Source organism: Rhinolophus sinicus, chromosome 12 (assembly GCF_057876585.1).
Source record: "Rhinolophus sinicus isolate RSI-liver-muscle chromosome 12, RSI-T2T, whole genome shotgun sequence".
In the NCBI taxonomy this organism is placed as follows: domain Eukaryota; kingdom Metazoa; phylum Chordata; class Mammalia; order Chiroptera; family Rhinolophidae; genus Rhinolophus; species Rhinolophus sinicus.
The window spans coordinates 25,094,196-25,119,174 of NC_142512.1; the positions used below are offsets into that span (position 1 = coordinate 25,094,196).

At 54.2% G+C, this 24,979-nt stretch overlaps 1 protein-coding gene across 1 annotated transcript in view; it reads left to right on the top strand.

Annotated features, from left to right (window-relative positions):
* The window catches only part of TMEM132E (transmembrane protein 132E), a 53,944-nt gene that overhangs the window by 21,319 nt on the left and 7,646 nt on the right, over positions 1 to 24,979 (top strand). The window contains exons 2-5 of the mRNA XM_019732627.3: positions 19,718 to 20,648; positions 22,118 to 22,264; positions 22,515 to 22,707; positions 23,566 to 23,709. Of these exons, the coding sequence (XP_019588186.3) occupies positions 19,718 to 20,648; positions 22,118 to 22,264; positions 22,515 to 22,707; positions 23,566 to 23,709 (1,415 nt within the window). The remainder of the gene's footprint in view (positions 1 to 19,717; positions 20,649 to 22,117; positions 22,265 to 22,514; positions 22,708 to 23,565; positions 23,710 to 24,979) is intronic.

Genomic DNA, 24,979 nt, shown 5'->3' on the forward strand with positions numbered 1-24,979 from the left:
AGAGCTACCTCTCCCCCAACCCCATTCCATAGCCCCCAGCTCAGGGACATTCTGAGCTTTGCGACCCCTCCCATTGCACGGCCCAGGGCCTCAGCAGCTAACATCCTTGCAGCTATCCTGTAAGGTAGGTCAGTCAGGGTTCCTTCCTGTTCCACAGATGAGCAATTAGGGGTCCTCCAGGACAGAATGGCTCCAAGGTTGTGTGAGTCACGAGCCTGTCTCTACAATAGGCATAGCGAGGCGGGGCCTGGCCTCATCCACAAAAGGGTGGAAGCAGCAGCATTTCAGGTGAACACAGGGTCAGAGGCCAGATCCCCAGACCGACCCTGAGCTGGGTGAGTTTAGACAGGCGCCTTCACTCCTCTGGGCCCGTTTCCCCATCTCGAGCATCGCAAGGCCTACAGAGGAAGTTGGACCAGGACCCTACAGCTCTCCCGTCCCGTCTGATGGATGTCCTGAGGAGGTGGGGGTGGGGGTGGTGGAAGGGGAAGGGGATTGTCTCTTCTACGTCTGGGAAATGGAGTGCCCCCTCTCTGTCTCTATTCTGAGCAGTGAGAGCCGGTGGGACACTTTACCACATTCAGAAACCGTCAGGGACAAGCAAGATCCAAAGCTTCATAGCGTCCCTGCAGGAGGCTGCAGCTCAGATTTCATCCCCATGGAGCCAATCTACAGTCAGAGCAGAGTGAGGGCATGGCCCATGGCCGTGGTTTCTGAGGGGAGGTCGGTGGGAGAGGAGAATCTGGGAGCAGTGCCCTAGCAGAGGCAGCGTCACCATGGAGTGAGTCGAGCTTCTCCTCAAGATCCCACCGAAAGCTTCCTTCATCCATCCTGTAACCAGGGGCTTTCTTTGGTGTAAACTTTGGTGTAACCTTGTTGTAAATCCAAGGGCAGAAGATGGGAAAGCAGGGCCAAGTGGGAGGGAAGTTGTGGCCTATTTGCAGAGAGACGTGAGTCACCTCTCAGGAGATCTTCCTGGAAGGGCTGGTGCAAAACACCAGAGCCAGCTGCACGAGGAGGTCTTCCTGGAGGCTATGTCCCCCTAGTTGAGGCCTGGTTTACAAAGGACCAGGTTGAACCAGACGGCCTGTGCAGGGCCCAGCGGTAGTTTCCCGGTGTTAAGTTCTTGCACTGTCATCTTGGTGGCTGCATCTAGGCTGACAGAAGGTGGGATGGGTGAGGGCTGGGGTTTGGGCCAGTGATGAATGGAGGAGAGTTTTACCTCCCAGTCATCTTCTGAGTCACCCCCTTTGAGGATAAGCTATGTTGCACTGCAGTGTGTACAACTTCAAATTTCCCAGCCTGGGGCTGCCAGGCCCCCCCAGGTCGGGAGGCTGGAGGGTGACAGACAGACCACCAGAGCCCTGGGGCAGAGGCTGTCAGGACTAGAAGGAACTCAGGGACAGGCCGGCTCAGCCACCTGCTATTATTCCTGGTGGGGAGACTGAGGCCCAGAGGGGTCCCACAGAGCCCCAAGTCTCTTCCCTAGACCCCCGCAATGGCATCCTGAGTGCTCTACCTGGCCCCAGGCTCTCCCCTGCAGGCCACCTCCAAGAGAGCTCTTTCCAGAATGAAAAGCTGACCCCCTCACCACCACCCCTCACCTTCAGTGGCTTCCATCTCTCATTCCTGTGTATAGGGTGGAATCCTCCAAGCTCAGCCGAGTGACATCAGGGTCCCATGATCTGGCCTTGCCCCTTCTCCTGTGTCATCATCTGCCTCTCTGCCCTCACCCCACAAAATACACACACACTCAGTGTGCTCCCCCACTCAGATGTCCATCACATCTGAACTCACCACGCCCCCAAAATCCCCAGGTTGTCACACTGACCCCCCAACCCCTTGTTCTTCTTGGCAAGCCACTCACTTTCCCAACTGAGGGGTCTCCATCTCTCCTCAGCATCTTAGTTAGTTGCCGGTGGGTCTGTCCCCCTCAGAGCCCAGCTGTGACCTCTCTGTGCCACACGGGGCACATGGAAAGTCATTGAAGGACTGAATACAGGCATGCATTTTGCGGAAGATGCAGTCCTAAGTAACGAGAATGATGTATTATTAATAGCAGTTGCTAACATTTATTACGGAGCACTTCTTTTGTGCCAAGCACCATGAGTAGCACTTGCATTTTATCCTCACGGCAACCCCATGAAGTGTCTGTCACTGTGGTCCGCGTTGTAAAGGAGAGATGACTGAGGCTCAACAAGATGAGCAGCTTGTTCAAGGTCACACACCTGGAAAGGAGCAGGACTGGGATTCAAAGCCCGGTTTCTCTGAGTCCAGAACCTGAGCAGCAGACCTCTACTGCCTGTAATCCAGCTGCCCACAGCTGCCCGGGATAATGGGTGCACCTACAGGGGCCCGCGGACCTGTAGGCAGCACTGAGAGGGATGTGCCTGCCTTCCTCTGCCTGAAGAGCTACTTGCATTTCCTTATGCAATCGTCCCTGAAGCCCTAAGTGAGCAGACTCAGGGCCCTCATCCCCGACTGTCACACGGGCAATTGGGGCCCTCAGAGCATGAACCAAATGATGAGTGAGACTCAGCCCAGCTCCAGAACCACGTGGCCCTTCAAAGCTGGGCACAGCAAGTGTCTCCTTTTGGAATAAGGGGGCCAGGGGTACTCAGCAGCCTCTTCTCAGTTGGTGGGCTCGGGCAGGAGGAGGGGCAGCCCTTTCTAGGCCAGCTCCTATGGGGGTCCTTCCCTCACTGTCCAGAACAGGCCTCAGTGAGCCAGCCTCCCCCAAATACACCCCTGGCAATGGAATAGCCTTACTGCATCCTGCTGTCCCACTTGGGCCACAGACAGACAGGGGACTGCCCTGAGCCTCCAAGAAGCTGTGGGCTTGTCTACAGGCAGAAGAGAGGCTGAGACAGTCCTTCCAAGCCCCTCAGCAGCACCAGGATTCCATGCATCCAGGAAAGATTTATTAGCCAGCTATTGCCACGGTAATGCCGTATAACAAACCGCTCCCAAAAGTCAGTGATATGAAACAATGTGCATTGCTTTCTTGTGAGCCCATGGGTGTCTGAGGTATGGCTGTTCTAGACTGGGCTTGGCTGGCTGGGCTCCAAGCTGCTGGCTGGGTCTTGGTCTGTCCATAACTCTTGCATCCTCTTTGGACCAGGTGCCACTTGAGGCTTCTCATGGTGAAAAGGCCCAAACATGCAAGCACATTTCAAGCCTCTCTATGTGTCCCAGTCACTAAAATCTCATTAGCTAAAGCAAGTCCCATGGCCAAGCCTCAAATGAGGAGATGGAGAAGTATATCCCACTCGCCCCAAGGCCATGGCAAGGGTGTGGCTGCCTCACAAAGTCTCACAGTTGGAAGGTCATCCAGGCCAACTCTCTGCCTGTTTAGAAGCCTCTGTGCAGCATTCCCAATGGAGGTCATCAATCTCAAGTGGCTGGGATGCTTCCAGGGATGGGGAGCTCACTGTCCCCACGAGGCAGCCCTTCCATTGCTGGGCTGCCCTGACCCCAAGAAATCACCAACTCATTTTTATTTCTAAGTCTGCCTCCCCCAAAATTCCATTCACTGATCTTCAACTAATATTTAAAGACAACTTACTCTATGTCAGCTGGCGACTGGGGACACAGATATGAGAATCACTGTCCACAGGCTCAAGGGGCCGCAGACCACAGGGAGGGACAAGTGCGTGAGGTAACAGATGCCCTGGTAGGAGGACCCGGTAGGGGACCTGGGGAGGACACATAACTCTCCTGGGACAACAGACAGATCTCTTCCCCAGGACGCCTTGCAAACGCTTTGGTGCTAGTCAGATCTGGATTTGAATTCCAGATCTGTCATCTATTAGCTGTGACCTTGGACATGGCTAGGCTGCAGCGTCCTTCTGTATAAGATTGGGATAATGGATATATGCTCTCGTGGGAGAAGGCAAGCGAGAGCACATAAAGCACTTGGCACCTGGAAGAGCTCAAGGGATGGTATTGTCATTATTGTTAACTGTGTGCCCCAAGACGGAATTAGCATTTAGCACATCTGCACTCAGGAAGTTAGAACTTTGACCTTCAGAAACGGACTTTACACTCGCCCCCCCCCCACCCCCCTGTTGGAGTGAGCAAAGAACGGTTGGGAATGGGACTCTGTTATCTGTCTTCTTGTCACTTCCTCTCAGAAAGGAGGACCGGAGGTGCCTGGCAATGAGACCCAGTGGTGGGCGATCAGACCACAGGCGAGTTAGAGCAGATCTCTTGAGCAGAGACGGGGAAGTGGGCCGCCTTAGCGTGGAAGAGGGTATCATCTGCTCTTGTGCAGCCTCTATCAGAATCTGATATCTAGTTGATTACCCCATCTGACACTTGGAGTCAGGAGGGTAAGGATGGCAGGACGTGACATAGAAGCTACCGGTTCCCCGTCCACACTCACAGCAGACATCATTCATCAATCACGGCTCTCTTCTTCCCCGAGTGTGGACTCACTCAGCATCATTCTCATCTCACACTCCTCAGCATGAGAAATAAGAATCTCTTGACCAGCTTTCCTTTATAGCAGCCCAGACAGGCTTCCTGGAGGAGGCAGGATTTCAGGATCTAGTTAAATGGCGGGTGGAGCGCAGTGAGCAGCAGTGGGGAAGGCATGGTCCAGATGTGGAGTGTGGGGTGTCTGGAGAGGCCTCTGCTCAGTTCTGCACAGGGGCTGGAGGAGAAGCAACCCCATCTGCTCTGCTCTCGGCAGCCTCTTAGTAGGTGCCTGGGGAAAGCCAGAAGAAGGAAGGAATGTGAGAAAGAAAATGAGATGGACTGGAGTGGAGCGGAATGGGGATGGGAGGTGAGGAAGAAGGTCACTGTAAGCAGAAGGGTCACCAGGGGAGGTGGACGTTGGGAAGAGGTGCCCCTTCACCTCAGGATGCTGGGTGCTGAGCCTGGTGGCACAGGGAGCCCTTTGCTTCCCAGCTGCGCCAATGACCTGCCAGGTTGTTGAGATAACATCAGCTCAGGCATTAATTATAGCACTTGCTTCTAGTGCCACATATCAGCCACTCAGAATGGCAGCTTCATCCATCTCCCCTGCTCTTGCCCTCCTGTCTGAGAGAGTGTGTGTGTGTGTGTGTGTGTGTGTGTGTGTGTGTGTGTGTGTGATGGAGACCGGGAGACAGGCCAGGCAGCACCTAATGGTGTTACTCCCCTGCTCCAGGACCCTAGTGGCTCCCCTTGCCTGTGGCACCATGGATAAACTTTTATAGGCATAGGAGCTATTATTCATATAGAAGCCTATGTGAAAATCTATGACTACGAAAGCTGCTCAGGATCCCGTGGAGGGCCTGGGACAGCTCCACAGAACCCCAGGGCTCTAAGGAATACAGTTTGGAAACCCCTGTGACAAAATCCACACACTCCTTCACCTGGCACCCAAAGCCCTTTGCCCCCTGGTGCCACCCTCCCCACCCCATCAGTCCAACGCTTCCTTTAATCCCTGGCCCATTTGCCACACTGTTCTCTCCACCTGAAACGTCCCTGACCCCAGCCTAAGTCTCATCACACCTAGTCAGTTGTTGAATTTCCACCCACTTTTCAAGACCTGACTCTAATCACTCTTCCTCCTTCAAGCATTTCTTGGGTTCGCATCTGGCTCTTCTTAGAACATCCCGGAGTTCTGTACTTCTCCAAAGCCTTGCAGCACATCCTACCTTTTAGTGTGGTTATTTGTGTACTCATCTGGTCTCCCGGTTAGCTGGCAAATTCCTTAAGGGCAGAAACTATCTTCTTTATCTCTGTCTCCCTGGCAGTTCCCAGCAGGTTCTTGAGCAGAAAAGGGGCTGAATAAATATTTATTTGTTGAATATCTTTATTGAGTGTTGGTTACAAGCCCTAGGCTGTCAGGCTGCCTGGTGAAAGGCACGGTCCCTGCCCTCAGCAAGGCTCCACCCAAGAGAAAGCAAACCTGCAAACCCACAACTGTTGTAGAGAGAAAAGTGTAGAATGATGGAAGTGGGCAGCTCAGAAATCAGCCTAACCCAGCCAAGCAGTGGTCAAGGAAGGTTTCATAGAGGAGGCGACACCTGGGAGAAGTCAAAGGATGAGCATGTGGGGAACAGCATAGCAGGCAGAGGGAACAGCATGTGCAAAGGCACAGAAAGCAGAGAGAGCATGGCTGGAGCTGCCCAGACCCAGGCCTGTTGGTTAGAGAATAGAAGATGACTCGGAAGCAGGTAGGGGCAGATAATGCAGAGCATTGTGGGAAGAAGGATACACTCATGGGAATATTGGACTGGGGAGCAGGAAGAGAAGCGTCCCACAGCCCTTCCGAACTGCAATGAGGCGGAGTAGTGCCTGGGGCAGGAGGCAGCTGTGAGACCTTGGGCAGGGTTTTTCTCGCTGAACTTCAATCTTCTCATCTGTAAAGTGAGTGGTTTGAACCAGAGGGTGTTGAAGACCCCTGTCCAGCACTGAGTTAGAAATGCCAAAGGATCATCAGCTAGATGACTGCCAATCCATCAATATGATGCCAAGTAAAACCAGATACAATGGGGCTAGGGTTTGAGTGGCAGCGAAGGTAGGGCAGAGCTAATCAGGGAGGGGCCCCCTGGGGGAGATGCAGGGAGAGGGGGAGAAACCTGTGAGCCAGGCTCTGTGAGTGCTCTGAACGGAGTCCCGCACTTTCTCTTCATAACACCTGTGTGCAGGTAGGTAGGTTTTGTTAGCCCTATTTTGTAGATGAGGAATTTGAGGCTTGAAGATTAAGTGACGATCCAAGGCTGTGGTTTTGATCCTCTGAGTCTATCCCCAGCTGGCAGGCAGATCTCATCTCCCAGGCTCTCATCCCCCACCCCCCTACATGGGAAACTGGCCCAGGCCTCATGGTCACCCCTGCACACCTTGCAGCTCTCTCTTTTAGGCCCTGTGCCCACCCTGTGGGGCAGAGAGAGAGGGAGGGTTAGACTCCTTCTTAGGGTGACTAACTGTGCCAGTTTGCCCGGAACTGAGGGACTTTCAGTATTAAATTTGTGACAGTCCCGAGCAAGCCAAGACAAGTTGGTCACCCTCCTCATTCTACAGGTGATGAGCTGAGGCCCAAGTCATTCCTTGCAGGTGGCAGTGCCGTGGTCCCTGAGTTTGCCCCACCCCCAGTGCACACACATTCCAGCCTAGGGTCCAGCTCAGGAAGCGGGCTTCCCTACCCAACCACCTAGTTCTCAAGGCTTCCTTCTACCTGGCCTGAGCTAGGGCCACGGAAGACTCTGGTGAAGATACTAGAGAACTTATAACTGAGGCAGGGAAAGGCACTAAGCCTCAAAGCACAGCAAGAGGCCAGTTGTGGGCCCATCCTCCACAGGTGGATGCCCTGACTTCTTGGAATGTGCCCTGCTCCTTCCTTGTGGGTTGTTTCACTCTCTCCTCCCCAGCCAGAAACTCCCTGAACTGGGCCTTGGCCCCCATGACCCCCAGCCTCACCTCGGGGATTAGGAGTCTGAGTTCTAAACCCTGCTCTGCCACTAAACCTCCAGGACCTCCGACAAATATCTTCCTGTTGACCTCCACGAAAATGGGGATCGAAGAAGGCTCATCTCTCAGTTCTGTCGTCAAAACATCGGCGATGGTTTGCATAAATGCACTGTGGTCCAGCAAGAAGGGCCTATCTTCCTGATCTTGCTCACCTCCAGGGCAGGTCTAGGAAGATAGTTCGGTGGATCGATACACCTGGTCCCCAACTTCCAGGCTCCAGTGCTCCCAGTAAATGAGCCTCGAGCAAGGGAAATCAGGAGGACCGATGGGGATTAACCCCAGCTGTGTGTCCTTGGGCAAGACTCTTAGCCTCTCTGAGCTTTGGTTCCTTCATTGGCAAAAACAGGAATGTTATTTCCTAGGATTATTGTGAGGATGTGTGACACATTTAGCCCAGTGCCAGCACTCCATAAGCAGCCTCTAAATACGAACTGGGTCCCTGTTGGCCTACCCTACACCTGTAGGGCCCTGCTATTTGCTACAAGAGAGACCCTGGATGGGGCAGATTGGGCTGGAGGGGTAATGTGGTTCAGCAGCTCTCCCCAGGCCCGGCCCTCTCAAGGCTCAGCTCCAAACCCACCCCCACCCACCACAGGCACACACTCTAGCATGCACATTTCTCTCTCTCTCTCTTTTTTCGTTGTTTGCAGCTAATTGTTTATTAGGAGATGCAGGCGGCTGCACCAGTGGGAAGGCTCCGCTTGCTCCGCTATAATTAGGATAATGCACATTAGTCATTTAGTGTAACTCTGAGAGCAGCCCCATCCCCCGCCCCCTCCCCCTCGGCTCCTGCTGCCGCTCCCTGGCCTCCCAGACCAGGCTGCACAGGTTTGCACAGGTCCCCAGGGGGCCTGGGCCACCCCTCCGGCCTCCCTCCTACCCTCACCCTCACCCCCTGCCCCTGATCACTTCCTTCTTGTATCCCACTGGCCACCCTACCAGCCTGGGGTTTTTCTACCCCCGCTTCTCACCCTCCACTCGCACCTCCTGTTTTCCTTTTCTTTGTCGTCTTTCTCTACCTCTCCCTTCCCTTCCCCTTTCTTGACTAGCTTTCTCTCTCGCCTTTTCTCAGCACCCCCACCCCCAGCTTCTGCCTCCTTGCCGTATTTCCTCTCCCTCTCCCCCAAGCCCTCCCTGGTAACCTGAACGGGAGGTCTGGTTAGGTAGGTCAACAGAGTAGGTCGAGCTGGGTTTCTAGGCCCCGGGGGTGGGGGCCTCCCCCAGGCCTGCTCCCTTGGAGGGTGACTTCCTGGCTGCTTCCCTCTTCCCTTCCCCAAGGGCCCTAGCGTGTGTTTGCAGAGGACTGGATGGGCAAAGGCGGGCATTTGTCTCCAGTGGCCCTTCTCGTGAGCCCATCCGTGTGGCCTCACTGCCCGATTTGCTCATGGTCTTCCTGAAATCCAAGACACTAGGCCCCACAGGAAGCTAGTGTGCTTTGGGGGTGAAGGTGGGGGCTCCCACAGGGCTAGCTAAGCAGGAAGTCCTGCCTCCCATGGCCTGAGTTGGGCAGGGGGCAGCAGGGCGGAGTAGCATTATCAGTCCACCAGGAACAAGGGGCTACTCCAACAGTATCCTTTTGTCCCCCATCCCATAGCCACTGGCAGACTCCAGACCTGTCGACAAATGAACCTCCTGACCCCTCTTCCTCCATCCCTGAGCCCCCACCCTACCCTTTCCATCACAAAAGCGACCTCACATCAGGCCTCTTACAGATGGGCAGACCGTGGTCTGGGGCCAAAGGGTTGTTGCTGGAGGCAGGGGTGAGGATGGGGCCCTCTTCCGATTTTCAGAAATAAATCAAAGAGCCGTTCCCAGGGGTGAGGGATGCTCGCCTGAAAATACAAGGCCTCTTTGTCTTCATAAGCCTGTTTGAGCCTCCGGTCCCGCTCCTGAGATCACAGATGCAGACAGACCAACAGACAGACACGCTCACAACTCACAAGGGAAAGCTCCCAGAGCAGCCCCAGGAGGGGCCAGGGTCATGTGCACTTGGAGGGGAAGGGGCTTCCTCCTGGACTCCTCCCCAGACAAACCCTGCCTCCGTGCCCCAGGCTCCACCAGCCCAGGGCCACCTCCAGCCCAGGGCCCCCTCCAGCCCAGGGCCGCCTCCAGCCCAGGGCCCCCTCCAGCCCAGGGCCACCATCCTGAGTTTTACATCTTGAGGTCTTTGCCCCCAGGGGGTCTACATCACCCCCTCAGCTTCCCCTTCTCGCCTTCCCCCTCTGCCATGGGCCCCAAGGCTCTGCACCCCAGTGCCCTGTATAGCTTTCTGTATCTCACAAGAGCAGAGACTGGAGGGGAAGGGGTGACCCCTGGCCCAGCCAGTCTCTCAGGACCAGGAAACCTTTCCTCGGTCTTCCCTTGGGATCTCTTCGCTCTGGTGGCAAGGCTACACAGCTGGCAAGAAAGTGTCCCTGGGGGTAGCAGGGAGCCAGGAAACAAGAGGCCTGGTACCCATGGGTCCCCGGTCCACCTTGCTGTGTATCGAGTAGGGTTTCCCTTCCTGAGCCTCAGCTGCAGGACTAGATGGCCAGGTCCAGCTCCCAGGGGCTGTTCTAGCAGCGGCTTCTTAGGGTCCTGTGGTCGTTGGACCTCCTTGGGGCTCTGGGGAAGCCTTCCTAGCCCCAGAGTTAGCTGAGCAGGGTTCCTGCTTTCATTCAGTATTGACTCCTCCCCTCCTGTGTGACTCCTCCGTGTCTCTCTGATTTCCTTCCTTATTCTCAAAGGTGAGAGGTCATAGTTCAGCAGCAGCATCCTTTCTGGTGGAGAGAAGGATTTTAGGCGGAGAGAGCAAAAGGAGTGGCCAAGGTTAGGATAGCTGTCCCAGGATAACAGGGTGTCTGTAGAGGAAGACTGGTACAGATTGCATGGGCGTGTGTGTGCGTGTGCGTGCGTGTGTGTGCGTGTGTGTGTGTGTGTGTGTGTGTGTGCAGGCACAACCTCCCAGGGCCATCCCAATCATCCTTTCATTTGTTTACAGGGCTCTATGCTGGATGCCAGGAAAAAAGAAAGCCACAGGACTCCTGCCCTTAGTGGCAGGCAAATCACCCTCCAGAGAATTAGGGTTGGGGTTCATGCGTAGTGGGGGTGGGAGCCAGTCACTGGGTCTCAGAGCTCTCGGGGCCCCGATGATAATAATAATTTAATTTAATTTATTTAATGATGATGATGGTAGTAACGCCCAAACAGTAGCTCACATTTAAAGAGGGTTAACTGTGTGCCAGGCTAAAAAAGTGGAAGTGGAATGAAAGTGGAATGCTGAACCACTTGCCCAAGATCATACAGCTAATAAATGGCAGAGCCCGTCTGATGGGAGCCTTTTGACCCTCAGTTTCTTCATCTGTAAAATGTGGGGAAGGAACCCTGACATCCCTTCAGCTAAGAGAGAGGGAGTTCCCAGGCAGATGGCAGGAAGTGACCCAGCCAGGCCAATACCGAGTGTTGCTAGGGATAAGCTGGCAGGAAGTTTCCTGGGAGGGGATGTAGGGCAAAGTGGGGGAGGGGTCTCTCCCTCCTACAAGCCCCTCCCCCCAATTTACTTTTCCAACTTGGTGTTCTAGCCAGGGGGGAGGGTGGGGTGGGTGATGGTACTGGAAAGCTGCCTCTCCAGGATTCACAGCCTCTGGGGGCTTCAGCTGCCCCTCTATACCCCACATGCATCCCCCGCAGGCACGGTTACTTATTACATATGCACTGGCTGTAAGTCCTAGCCCTGGAGCTTCTGCTGCCCCCCAGCCCCAGCCCAGCCCAGGCTGCAGGCACAGAGGGGCCCTCCGAGTTGAGGACAGAAAGCCAGAGGAAAGCCGAGCCTCCAGGTGGATGGGGGAGACACAGCCATGCCCCAGGGGAGCTGCTTTGGAAAGGGGTAGCAATATGGAGGAAGGAACTATGGAGGGGCTCTGGTGGGGGTGGGCATCTCTCTCAGGCCCGAGGCCTCAGGGAGGCCCCCATTCCTCTGCTGGGCTCCTGCTCCAAGAGGTGGCTTACCGTAGCTCCAGCCCTGGGTGGGGACATGTCTATATGCACTAATGTATATGGCAAATTTGTCAACTTAGAAAAAGACAGAAGCAGCCCCACGCTAGGCACCAGGTTTGGTGAGCAGAGCTGGGGCTGGATTATGGCCGCCGCTGGCTCCCTGGCCGACCTCCTTGTGCAAGACCCATACTGCTGAGTGGTTCTGTGATGATAATGGCACCTGGGATGTTTGGGAGGCCCTGTCCTGGTGAGTGTGGGGGGCAATGTCCAGGCCCACCACACCCAGCTGTCACCTCCCCTTTATCCAGCTGACCCCGGTGTGGTCCAGAACCCACCAGGACTCTCTGCACACATGTCCCCTTCTCACGTCTAGGTCGCCCATACAGCAGGTAGGGCAAGGACTATCCGCTTCTCTCCCAGATGAGGGAACTAAGGCTCAGAGATGGGAGGAAACTGCCCAAGGTCACACAGCAGGTCAGTGGCAGAGCTTCCTGGGCTAGATTCCAGGGCCCCCAACAACTAGTATTCCTTCCAGCCTCAGTGGCACATTCAAGGTGCTTGGGACACTCTGCTTCGTGTGCCTGTCATCTCTGTATTTGTCCCATTTCACTTAACAGACATGAACAGAGGACCTGCTGTGAGTTAAACAGTGCACCAAATGCCCGAGAAAAACAGGCCAGCACTTCCCTCCTCTCAGGACGAAATACCCAATAAGTGTTGACTGAATCAATGAATGAACACAAGGACTGACTCCGTTTCAGGAACTACACCAAGCAATTTGCTTATTTAGTCATGACAACTCTATGAAATAGGTTCCATTATCCTCATTTGACAGGTGTGGACATCGGGGCTCAGAGAGGTTAAGCAACTTGCCCAAAGTTACACAGCTAGGAAGTGTCAGAGCTGGCATTTGAATGTGAGTTTGTGTGGCTCTCAAACCACACAGGTTCTTCCTTTTTCTTTTCTTTTTTAATATATATATTCTTGTGGGTTTTTTTTAAATTCTTGGAACAGCTTCAAACACTTTCCTTTATTTTTAATGACATTTATTGTTTTCTTTCTAATTTTATAAGCAGTACATGTTCACTGCAGACAACTGGAAAATACATAAAAGCATAAAGTAAAAAATAACAATCACCCATAATCCTCACCCCCCCAGAGGTAACCATCATTAGCATTTTGATTTATTTCCTCCCAGAGTCTACATATTTTTTATATAAAATTGGTAGCAAGCAGTACTGCCAGTTTTTCACCCTGCTTTATTTAGTTCGAACTATTTTGTGAGTATTTGCCATTCCCAGTAAATATTAAAAAAAAAAAAAAAAAACTTGACCTATAATCGCTGCATATATCCATTCTTAGGCTTTTTCTTTTATTTGACCATACCCTGCTTTTGAACACTTAGGTTGTTTTTAATTTTTTACAAACAAACATAACATTGTGGTGAATATCTTTCTACATAAATCTGAGCCGATTTCTGCTTATTAATGATTCCCTGAGGGGGAGTTACTGGGGCACGAAGCAAGAAAATTTTCAAGGCTCTTAAAACATATTTTGAAATTGCATTCTAGAAAGCTTACCCAGTTTGCCCTCTGACAGCGGGGCATGTGAATGCCTCATTTCTTGAAACTGTTACTAACACCAGGTATTGCTAATTAAAAACACAAAAAGAAGAACCTTTCTCAAGCCATGCGTTTTTCCCACTTCAACACCCTACTCTGCAGTAATTAGAATATTGGTTGATAATTTCCCATTTCGCCAGTGGGGAAACAGGGGTCCAGAGTGCAGAAATGACTTGCTTGTCCCAGGTCACATCTAGCCATTAGCCAAGGAAGAGCAGGACTGGAACCCAGGCAGCCCTCCTCTTAGCCAGAGCCTCTGCCACGCACCCTCAGTGGAGAGCTGCCTCCACTGCAGCTCTCCTGGGCTAGCGAGGGTCCCCTCTAAGTCACACTTATCCTATGGGCCTGGAGGTCTGTTGGGAGGGGTCACTGGGCAGAGTCCGTCCCTGGCCTCTTGATCATGGACCTTATGGCCCCTAGAATCCTCACCACCTGCACCAACCATGGTTCTTGCTCCCTCTCGTTCATTCATTCATCCATTCGTCATTGTGGCACCTGTACATGCCAGGCACTGTTCTAGGCTCTGTGCACTAGCTCACTCACTGTTAGCATCCCCGAGTTATGCTGTGCGAGTCACAATCCCTTCAGTATCTCCCAAACCTCCCTGCTTAACCCTGTGTTGTCCAAACTTCTGTGATGACCACAGAAGGGCCTGGGATGCTTGAGGAACATACAGATGGCCAGGTCTGTCCCCTGGTAACTCCGACTGTGTCAGCCTGGGGTGTGGCCCTAGAATCGTTTGTTGCTGTTGTTTTGTTTGCACCAGCGGATTCTTAAGTTCAGGCAAGTTCAGGAGCAAGTGCTGAAGGATCCCCAAGCACTGACATCTGGTGTGGTGCTTACAGACACACACACACACACACACACACACACACACACACACACACACACAGCTCAGCACCCTCAGGCCCGGCTGGCATGGCCTGCTGTGCCCCTCAGTCTCAAATTCACCAAAGCTAATGACAATCGTTTTTTTTCTTATTTGCAAGCGATTAGTTTTAATTTGGGGACAATTAGAAGTAGAAGCAGGAGGCATCTGATCTTGATTAGAAGCAGGGAGATGGCCAGAGGTGCCCCCCACCCCCAGTCTGCCTGGCCCTAGCCTCCACACAGATTAATTTATATATTCAACAGGGGAGGGGGAAATGCTGGCCTTTGTGCCTGGGGAGAAGCTGTGAACCTGGGGGTGACCAGAGGCCCCTGCTGTGCTCCCAGACACCTAGGGCCAGCCTGAGATGAAAAGAGAGAGCGTCTGCCCATCCACTCTCCCCCTTAGGAGAAGAACTGACGTTCGTTAAGCACCTACTGTGTGCCACACCTTGCACTATGCAATGCTGGTCCAGACACAGTGTCTGCCCTAATCCAGTTGGAAAGGCAAAAGTGTATGTGCCGTCTGGAGGTGGATGTGGCTGAAGAGATCTCTGCACAGGCGAAGGCACATGGGCCAGCATCCTACCCCCAGGGAGCATTCAGTGGTTAATGAGACAGTTAGCTCATTGATAATTTGTATCTCACACTCATACCAGAGCCAAGCTCCTGGTCAGTCAGAGCCAGAGCTGGACAGTGCAAAGCAGCAGCAATGCAGTACCCAAGTGATAGCAGTGAGAGGTACCAGAGAAGGCTTCAGGGAGGAGGCAATGCCTGGGCTGGGCATGGAAGGATAAAGGGACCCCCCTACCCCACCCCCTGTGCATGTCTTCTCTTGGGTGCTAGTGAGTCTGATGCCCTTCTGTGAAGCCTCTATTCACACCTTAGTGTCTTTCTAAAATAAGAAGGGAAGGACGAAAGCTATTGCCACTCAACTGAGCATGGCCCTGAAGTGGCCCCGGAGCTGGTGGGAGAGGGGACTTGGGGGGATGGGAGTTCAGGCCTGTTGCATCCACAGACACCCCGTCCTTAGTTCCCAGCTATGAAGAGCTGGATATGCCCTCCCAGGGTTGTGGGAGGAAGGAGCTGGCTCAGCTCAGCTGCGAAGGGTCACATGCCAGGCACAGTCAAGGAAGGGGCCTGGGAATAATGCCTCAGCTGCCATTATTATCCCTGGGTATGAAGCTGTCTTCCTCCCCTGTCCTCTATGGTGTCTTTATATCTTACTGGGGAAACTGAGGCTGTGAGGGCAGCCATAACAAAGTACCAGAAACTGGTTGTCTAAAACAAGAGAAATTTATGTTCTCACAGTTCTGGAGGCTACAAGTCCAAAATCAAGATGTCAGCAGGGCTGATTTCTCCTGAGGCCTCTCCGCTTGGCTTATAGATAGATGGCATGTGTCTGTGCCGTCACGTGATCTTCCGTCTGTGTGTGTCGGTGTCCCAGTCTCCTCTTCTTATAAGGACACCATCAGATTGGATTAGGGCCCACCCCAGTGACCTCGTTTTAACTTCATCACCTCTTTAAAGACCCTATCTCCATACAACAGTCACATTTTGAGATACTGGGGGTTAGGACTTCCACATATGAATGGGGGGGCACAACTCAGTCAGAACATGCATCATGATCCTGAGAAGACATGAGAAGCCCCGTCTACAGGGAGATGACAGCAAGGGAGAGGATCCCAGCGCGAGCTGGACCCAAGTGGTTCCTGAGGCCTCAGGCTGTGTAGACAGAGGGAAATCCAACTGCTGCTCCTGGGAGAGCCGAGGCCGCTGACAGGAAGATAGGGTTAAGTCTGGTCCACAGGGTGAGCTGGGCCAGAGCACGAGGGCAGTTGGTGGGGGAACACAGTGGAGTCTGGGGAGAGGCTGAGGTTTGTTCAGAACCAAGCCCGAGGACCGGCTGTGGGGCCTGAGGGACAGGCACGTGCCAGCCTGTGTGACCATGCGGTGCACCTGCGCTTCCCGGACAGTCTGGATGGTGTGACGCCGCTGTTCTGTGGAGGCAGGCCCAGCCTGTCACGTCCACCCAAGTCACACCCCTGAAGCACCTCTCCCCGACCCCTGGGCCTGGCCTGACCTCAGCTGTGTTGGTCCTCCCCTCCCCCACCTGTGGTCCTTCGGGGAACCTTCTGGCAGCTTTTCCTTCCCAAGCCCATGCCATGCTCCATGATGTCTGGAGGTTCGAGCTGCCTGTGAGAGGTAGGCCGGCGTGCATGTGGGCACACACAAGCGTATGCACACACGTTCACACATAATGTCTCTGAACACGTGACCAAATGATCTGCTGACAACTCCATCAGTCTCACCTTCCTCTTCCCAGCCCTCACCACACCAGAATGCTTCTAGGCCCCCCCCCCATCTCTCTGGGGAAACTGAGTCCCAGAGAGGTCAAACAACTTCCTTTAGGCACCACAGTAAGTGAGGGGGAGAGCGGAGATTAGTGCCAGGGTCTCAGGGACCACCCCCCCACACACACACTCCACCACAGAGGAGGCCTCCAGCCCCAGAGGACAGAATGATTCACGGTGGTGATGGGACGGAGTTCTATGCATCACAATGACATAATTACTGAAATTGTAGGACCCCAATATCATCTGTTTGGCCCCCATTTCTGAAAGCTAGTTGTTTTCTTAATACAAGTTGCTTCCCCTTCCAGAAGGACTTCCCCTTCCGTCTCCTTATCTGCAAGGGGTCAAGAGCCCTGTGCCAAGAACCTGTCCCCTCAGTGGCCATCCCGACTCCTCCTTGGTGCCGCAGTGAGGAGGTGTTTGTCAGTCCACAGCCTCCCCGTCAGGGCTGGGCAGCTCATTCAGAGAATCCCACTTATTCAACCAAAATCTATTGAGGGTGAGGGGTGCATGCAGACACATTTCTCCAACCCCTTCCTCCATGCCCCTCTGAGTCCACGGCCCATCTGGAGGCCCCTGCCCCCACTGTGCCTGCAAGCGATCCAGATGGCCAGCCGCGAGGGTGGGATGGGGAGAGGGTCAAAGACCAAGTGGCACTTCGCAGCCTCTGGGGTCTCCTGGGGATGGTAAATGAGGCAGAACAGTGGTTCTGACTTCTGCGTCCCCACCTTGTCCACCTCAGCCTGGAAAGTGAGCACTTACAGGTCCCTGACCGCAGCTGCCCTTCTCCAGCCCCAGGGGGACAAGCATGGTGGCCCCTCTCCATCTTGGCCCTGGACTTCCCACCATGTCCAGCATTGCCCCCTCTCTGCTTTGGTCTTTTAGCAACTCTAAACATCCCTGTGAGAGGCCTGATGTCACCATCTCAATTTTAGAGGTGGAAACTGAGGCTCAAAATGGAAGCAACTTGCCCAATGAGTGTGGCTGGGAGAAGCCTTGAACTTGACTCCCAAAACCCCTGTTTGCCTGCCTCTTGCTGCTTTCAAAACAGCTCACCTTGTGGCCAGCCTCGCCCCAGGGGTCAGCTGGACCTTCTCAGAGACTCTAGCGGATAACGAGGGGGCAGGGCATCCAAGCACCAGCCAGGAAGCTCTCCTGTCCCTCCAGACAGCTTCCTGTCCTCATCTGGGACTCAGCTGCCCACCTGCATCCCACCATCAGCAGCAGCATACCTTGCTGGACAGCAGAGCATCTAGTGGGGAAGGATGGCCTGGGAATAGAGTTCTCCAGAACGGAGGGAGCAATCTGGTGGTAAAAGCAGGGCTGCCCAGAGGTCCAGGGACCAATGGTTTCCCCAGCTGGTCCCAAAGGCTGCTCAGGAGGAGCCCCAAGGAGGCATGCTGAGAACAGGAGCCACTCTTCTTAGAACAACTGACCCCAGGGCCTTTGCCCTGCCCCAAGCCAATCATCTTATTTTTAAATGAGGAAATTAAACTACAGATTTAAAAAATAGGATGTAGACACCAGAGCCTCAAAGGCAGGGAATTTTTAGCTTGTTGCCTTTATGAGGAATTGGGTGTGAATGTTTGTGCAATTGTCAAGGTTTAGTTGACAGTGGTAAAACGAAAAATGTACAGAAACTGCAAGTACCCACCACAGCACTGATTCAGAGACTCCTGCTTGGAACAGAGATCTCACTCAGTGTAGACCAACCATGACTTGTTGAAGGCTTGTTCCATGCAAGGCCTTGTAGATAACTAACTCTCCCTCAGAAAGGGCAAAGCTCGGAGGAAAGTTCCAAAAGTGAGGTCACATCTTGGAGAATTTCATGGAGGAGGTGACGTTCAAGCTGGATCTTGGAGGAAGATTCAGATGTGGATGTGTGCAGATAGGAAAGGAGAAAATTTGACACAGAAGGCACAGCATGAGCCAAGGAGGGGAGATAAGGTGGCATCAGAGAGCACTAAAGCCAGAAGTTGTCCAGTTATGCTGGCAGTGGGGTCTTGGGAAGAGGATTCCCGGAGAAAAAGGAGCTTGGAGCTCCATTCTAAAGGGCGCTGAACGCCATGCTCGGGCACAAGGTAAGTTTGGTATTATTTTACAAGCAGGAGGGAGAGATTCTTTAACAAGTTACACGCATGTGCATTGTGCTACACCATTTATAGAGAGCTTTCTTATTTGATTCTCAAAAACAAAACAAATGACAACACGACGTCCTGGGAGACATGCATTATTATTATTCTTATTACCCTGATTTCAAAGGCGAGAACCACAACTCAGGAGTCCATAGGAAGACCCAGAACTGGTTCTCAAACCTCCACATCTTGGCGCTTCCTGTTCTGTGACAGAATCCAACAGGTGTTGAGCTGGAAATGAGGGACCAACAAGGCCTGATTTGTGTCTGGGAGAAACAAATCACTCTGGCTGCTGTGTGTGGGAGGGGGATGCCAGAGAGGGGGGTGAGCTGGGGAGAGGGGAGACTCAGGCAGTTACGTTGTCATAGCAACAGGAGTAAGGCCAGAACTGGGGCAGGGGCCTGGGGATGGAGGACAGGAGTCACCCTGGGACATACTCGTGAGTCAAGAGGTGGAATTGCTAGAACGTGGTAGGATCTTCCTGTAAGGATGGGGAAGGGGGCAGAGAGGAGGAAGAAGTCAAACCCAAGGCCCACATTTGGGTTTGGGTAACTGAGGAGCAAATTCCCTGTATATATAGTGTGTGAGGTATATAGAGGTAGTAGGGGGAAGATATGGGGTCCTTGGGGACTCTGCACCATCTGAGGCAGCTGGAACAGTGAAGGGCTTGGGTTTGAGAGTCAGGTGGCCCCAGGTTCGAATCCTGATGGCCCTTTTGCCCGTCACGTGGGTAAGTTACTTAAGCGCCTTTCACCTTTATCTGTAAGATGTAAGAACAGGCTCTCAAAAAAGAGAAGTTATTGATAGAAAACTGGTTGAATCAATGCAGATCCTAATCATATTTGGCTTAAAGGGTTGATCTGAGGATCAAATAAGCTAATGCTTGTCGAGCGGCGAGCGCCGTGATAATGGTAAGACTTCCTCAGCACCACCCCGCTCTCAGCCCTCACGCACAAGACTTCGGTAAGTCCTCACAATGGCACCTTAAGGCAGAAAGAATTTTCATACTCGTTTGACAGAGGAGGATGTGGGGGAGATAAAACATCTCTAAAACTTAGCTTTACCCCTACGTTCCAGACAAAGAAATGAAGCAGTGGTGAGGGAATGAACACATCTGCAAAGGTGGGGCCAGGCTTAGAGCCCAGGCAGCCTGGCCCTGGGCCACCGCAGGACACAGAGCCAGGCTGAGCGCTGCTCCATTTGGAATGCATGGCCCGGTGTGAGGGTGGGAGGCTGGGGCACCCTGGGGTCTGAGTGCAGCCTCTCCTGACCACTCTGGGGTCTTGCTTCTGTCTGTCCTCAGCCTCCAGCCGCTCCCACCTGGCCAGCCCCAGCCCACCAGGGCCCCAGGCCGGCCCAGTGCTGCCGATCAGCTACCACCTGTCACACAAGGGGCTGTCCTTCTTCCTGCGGGAGGCACGGCCCCCACCACCTGCCGCCGCCAACAGCTCCCTGCAGCGCTCCAAGCCTTTCGTGGTGTTCCAGACCAAGGAGTTGCCTGTCCTCAACATCTCCCTGGGGCCCTTCAGCACCAGCCAGGTGGTGGCCCGGGAGCTGCTGCAGCCGTCCAGCACCCTGGACATCCCCGAGCGCCTGACGGTCAACTGGAAGGTGCGGGCCTTCATCGTCCGTGCCCGTGTGCCCGCCTCGCAGCCCGTGGCCCAGGTGCTGTTCTACGTGGCCGGCCGGGACTGGGATGACTTCGGCATCACCGAGCGGCTGCCCTGTGTCCGCCTGCATGCTTTCCGAGACGCCCGGGAGGTCAAGAGCTCCTGCCGCCTCAGCGGGGGCCTGGCCACCTGTCTCGTGCGGGCGGAGCTGCCCCTGGCCTGGTTCGGGCCCCCTGACCCCGCAGCACCGCCCACCGCCGGGCGCAAGTCTCCAGATGGGCTGGAGCCCGAGGCAGCAGGGGAGAGCCAGCAGGCTGAGCTGTACTACACTCTCCATGCCCCAGATGCGTCTGGAGGCTGTGGGGGCACCCGCAGGGGGCCTGGGGTTGGAGTGGGGGCCCGGGCAGAGAGCCCCACCCAGCACCCTCTTCTGCGTATCGGGAGCATCAGCCTGTTCCGCCCGCCCCCCAGGAGGACCCTGCAGGAGCACAGGCTGGACAGCAACCTGATGATACGCCTCCCCGACCGGCCCCTCAAGCCAGGGGAAGTGCTCAGCATCCTGCTCTACCTGGCCCCCAACTCGTCCTCTCCCTCCAGCCCCAGTGTGGAGCATTTCACACTCAGGTAGGGGGTTATGGGTCGGGGTCTGCCTTCCCTCCCAAGGTCAAATGCATATCTGACCCTTGGGAGGGGCTCACCCAGTCTGCCTGTGCAGAATCCTAATCCTAGCTCTTCCATTTATCACTTGACCAATCTCAGGAAGACACCTCACTTATGGAGCCTCAGTGTTCTCATCTGTCTAATGGCAGCAGAAATCTCTGCCTTTGTATCCCACAGAAATGACATCTTGGTAAAGGAGCAATATCAGTTTTCACAAGCATGGATGTCCAGAAGGATAAAATTGGAGCTGGAAGGGCCTTAGACATTAGCTGGTGCAGCCGTCCCATTTTATAGATGAAGAGACTAAGGCCAACGAGGAGGAATGGAGATCAGAGAGCAGCTCCTTCCTGGGAGCCAAAAGATGAACAGGAGTGTGTGCCTGTGTTGGGACGTTTGCCCCATCCTGGAGTTGGGAGGAAAGCTTTCAGGAGTCCCAGCTCTTTCTACACACTGAGAAAGATACAGTTCACAAATTCAGAAATGCCTTAAATTGTATCCCATCCCCATAAAATATAATGATGTCTCACAGTAGGAATCTGTGGTTTGAGCCATGTTGGGTGATTCATAGGAAAGGCCCCACTAAAATGCCCCCTCTGACCCCAAGTACTATGTAAGAGGACCTGAAACATCACCATTAGCCTCCAACTTTTTTAAGGATTGCCTTCTCTCCTGAGTGTACTACCTCAAGTCCTCCTGGAAAGGATCATGCCTGATTCCGTGATTGATACCTGAATGTGAATATGAGTTTAGTCAGTCGTCAGAGCTCTTGGGCTGCATTAATAGGAATAGAGCATGTAGAATTAGGAGGTGATAATCATACTGCTTTAGTCCGTGTTAATTAGAGCACAGATCAAGTGTTGTTGTCTTTAGTATAGGACACTACACTTTATGTGTTCAGAGGGTCCAGAGGAGGGTGACTAGGATATCAGTGACTTGAAACGATGGCAAAAAGCAACAATTGGAGGAACTGGAGATTGTAGGCCTGGAGAAAAGAAGACTCAGAGAAACCTGCTCCCCTTCCCAGCTTTCTGAAGAACTGCTCCAATTAAGATGGAGGAGAGCTGTTCTCTCTTGCCCCAGCAGGACCCACGGCTATTATATTTCAACTCAATCGAGGGAAGAGGTTCTAGTCCTTAGGTGCTTTTGGAAAATGGAATGGGATGTGTGCAGAAGCAGTGAGTCCCTTATCCCTATGGCATGCAAGTCAAGCTTAGAGATATGGTGGAAGTGATTACAGCTTCCACTGAGGGTCAGACGTTGTAACTATGTGACAGCAGACTCCCCAGACTAGTCTCAAGCTTTGAATCTAGTGCCCAGAGTAACTTACTCCCCTGCCCCTCCTATTCCCAGGCCCAGCCTAGGTGGTGGCCAGGTGGACAACCATTGGGCCATAGGCTGACCCTCTCCCTCTTCCTTCTCCTCCTCTGTCCCAGGGTGAAGGCCAAGAAGGGAGTGACTCTTCTAGGCACCAAGTCACGGAGTGGCCAGTGGCACGTGACCTCGGAGCTGCTGACTGGGGCAAAGCACTCAACAGCCACCGTGGATGTGGCCTGGGCCCAGGGCACGCCCCTGCCCCCGTGGTGAGCCAAGGTGGCGCCTCTGCCCACCTTTCCACAGGACAGGCACCTGGTGGGATGGGGGAATTCTCGGTGAATGAGGTCAGGCTGGGGCTTAGTTTACGGGGAGTCTGAGGCCAGGTAACTGGAAAAGGCTCCGCGGACCCCAGCAGTGAGGCTACCGAGGAGGACTCGGGTCTCCACGGGGTTTCAGAATTCTCTGGCTGCTCCCAGCCCTTCCTCCCCAGCTCTGCTTCCTTCCTCCCCCTGGCAGGGAGGGCCAGGGGCCCCTGGAGATCCTGCAGCTGGACTTTGAGATGGAGAACTTCACCAGCCAGTCGGTGAAGCGGAGAATCATGTGGCACATTGACTACCGCGGCCACGGCGCCCTGCCTGAGCTGGAGCGGGCAGTCACCGAGCTGACCGTCATCCAGCGGGATGTGCAAGCCATCCTGCCCCTGGCCATGGTGAGCAGGGCAGGGGACCGGGATGTCATGGGTGCCTGTGTGACAGGAGTGTGCATGGCTCAGTGTGCACATAGATGGCAACATGCGTGTGTGTGAGCCAGTGCCTGAGTGTGTGACTGCCTCCTGTACCCAGGTGTGGCCATGTAAAGGTGAGTGAGTGAGTGAGTGTGTGTGTGCACTCACAGGAGGCAGGCGGGCCTCTGTGCCTGCTGCTGGAGTAAGACAGCAGATGCTGAGGGGGACAGAGGCAGGAGAAGACACCCATGGAGGGGCTACTCATGAGAGGCTTCCTGGAGGAGGTGGCCATGCAGTTAAACCTTGAAGGTCACATGGGCGGAAGGGTTCATACAATCAGAGAAGATGAGGAGGGTGTTCTAGACAGGACATCATGAGGACAGAGGTGTGGCAATGGGAATGTGAGTAGTTTGTTTAAAGGAGCAATGGATTTGGGAAGAGTGCATTGGGGTGGTAAGGCTGGAATAATCGTCTGGGGCCCAGGAGTACCTTGGATAGCCAGGGGGACATGGGGCCAGCCCAGGGACATCTGGAATGGCCAGGCAAATGTGTTGGACTTGACTCTGTGAGTCCTGAGGAGCATGGAAGCTGTTGAGAAAAGATGGGAGGGAACGGGGGAAGGGTTGTTTTCTGGCAGCAGAGCGAGTTACACCGTGAAAGCTGCTGCGGGAGTCCAAGCGAGCAGAACATCTGAGAAGGTGTATGGCTGGGTGGATGCACCTCTGCACTGTGTCCAGGTGGCCCCACGGGAAGGATGCACAGCTGAGGAGCACTGGGGCCTTGCTGGTGGTCCTGGGAGAGCAGCGGTCTGCAAGCAGCCCCGCTTTCCTCTGCTCCCTACAGGACACAGAGATCATCAACACAGCCATCCTGACTGGCCGGACGGTGGCCATCCCTGTCAAGGTCATCGCCATCGAAGTGACTGGCCTCGTCCTAGATGTCTCCGCCCTGGTGGAATGCGAGTCTGATAATGAGGACATCATCAAGGTGAGCTTTCTGGAGGTGGGGCCCCTGGCACGAAGGCCTCAGACCTTTGAGGGGAGCAGAGCCCCAAGCCAGAGAGGAATTCATATCCCAGGCAGGTGCTCTGGGTAGGCAAGGAGACAGGAAAGCGGGGACGGGAGTGGGGATGAGCTGCAGGTATCCGTCTATGCTGTGTAGGATGAGGAAAAGCCCTGGGTACTGCTCCAGCAGTCCTGGAGGGCTGCCTGTAGGAATGGGAAAGAGACCATTTGGTAGGCCGAGAGGAGAAGGCAGCGTTGACACCTTGAACTCAGTCCAATCTGGCATGTCGTTATTGAGTCCTTGCTGTGCAACAGACACTAGGCAGGACAATGGGGGCCAGGGGGTGGACCCCTCAGACACATGCCCTGACCCGAAGTACTGGTTCCCAAGTGGAGGAAATCCAGCACAGGGAGGAAGCTGCCAGAAGCATGTGAATTAGGCCAGGAGTAAAGCTGTATAAGGAAGGACCCACTCTGGGCACACACATCCCACCTCCTCCAACTCCCGAAAGCCCTCCCTGAGCTCTTCGCCAGAGACCCACTCTGGGCCCCGGGTCCTCCACAGCCCAGCAAACAGGGCATTGATCTGACTCAAATGGCCCAGTTTGCCACCTCCCCAGGGGGGCCTCCAGATTTGCCCCTTCCCCTGGCTTTGGACAGTGGTCAGAGGTAGTGGGAGCAAGCAGAAATGCAGGAAGGTGTCCAGGCCTGGTACCTGGGGGTGGGTGGGTTGTTTGCTGTGCCAGCCTCCTGCAGGTGGCAAATCAAATGATTTGACACAGGAGTCTGTTCCCGGTTCCTGTGAATTCTTTGGCTTGAAGGAGAACGGGAGGAGGGGGGTGTGGGTGTCCTCCCCCTCCAGTTCCCTGGGGTGCATGCTCTCTCTCTCTCCATGCTCTGTCCTGGATCTCTCCAGGTCTGGGGAGCCTGAGGCTCACCTCATCCTTTCCCCCGTCTAGGAAGGGCGCCTTCCAAGTGAGCCAGAGCAAATGGCTTGGTCCTACACCCTCATCACCTCCTAGGAGTGGAAACCTTATCCAGGCCCCTGGGGCCCTCCACTGTTGGCAGACTGGCATGGGAAGAAATGGGCCTGCTCCCAAGAACCCCACACCTTCCTGTGCTTTTCATGCTGCCCCCTCCAGCCCTGGCCCCAGAGGGCCCAGAGCAAAGTCGTGATGGCTTCGATACCAAAGGGAATTAGCAAAGATTCTAAATGGAATTTGTTTTTGTTCTCAATGAAATACACTCAGGTT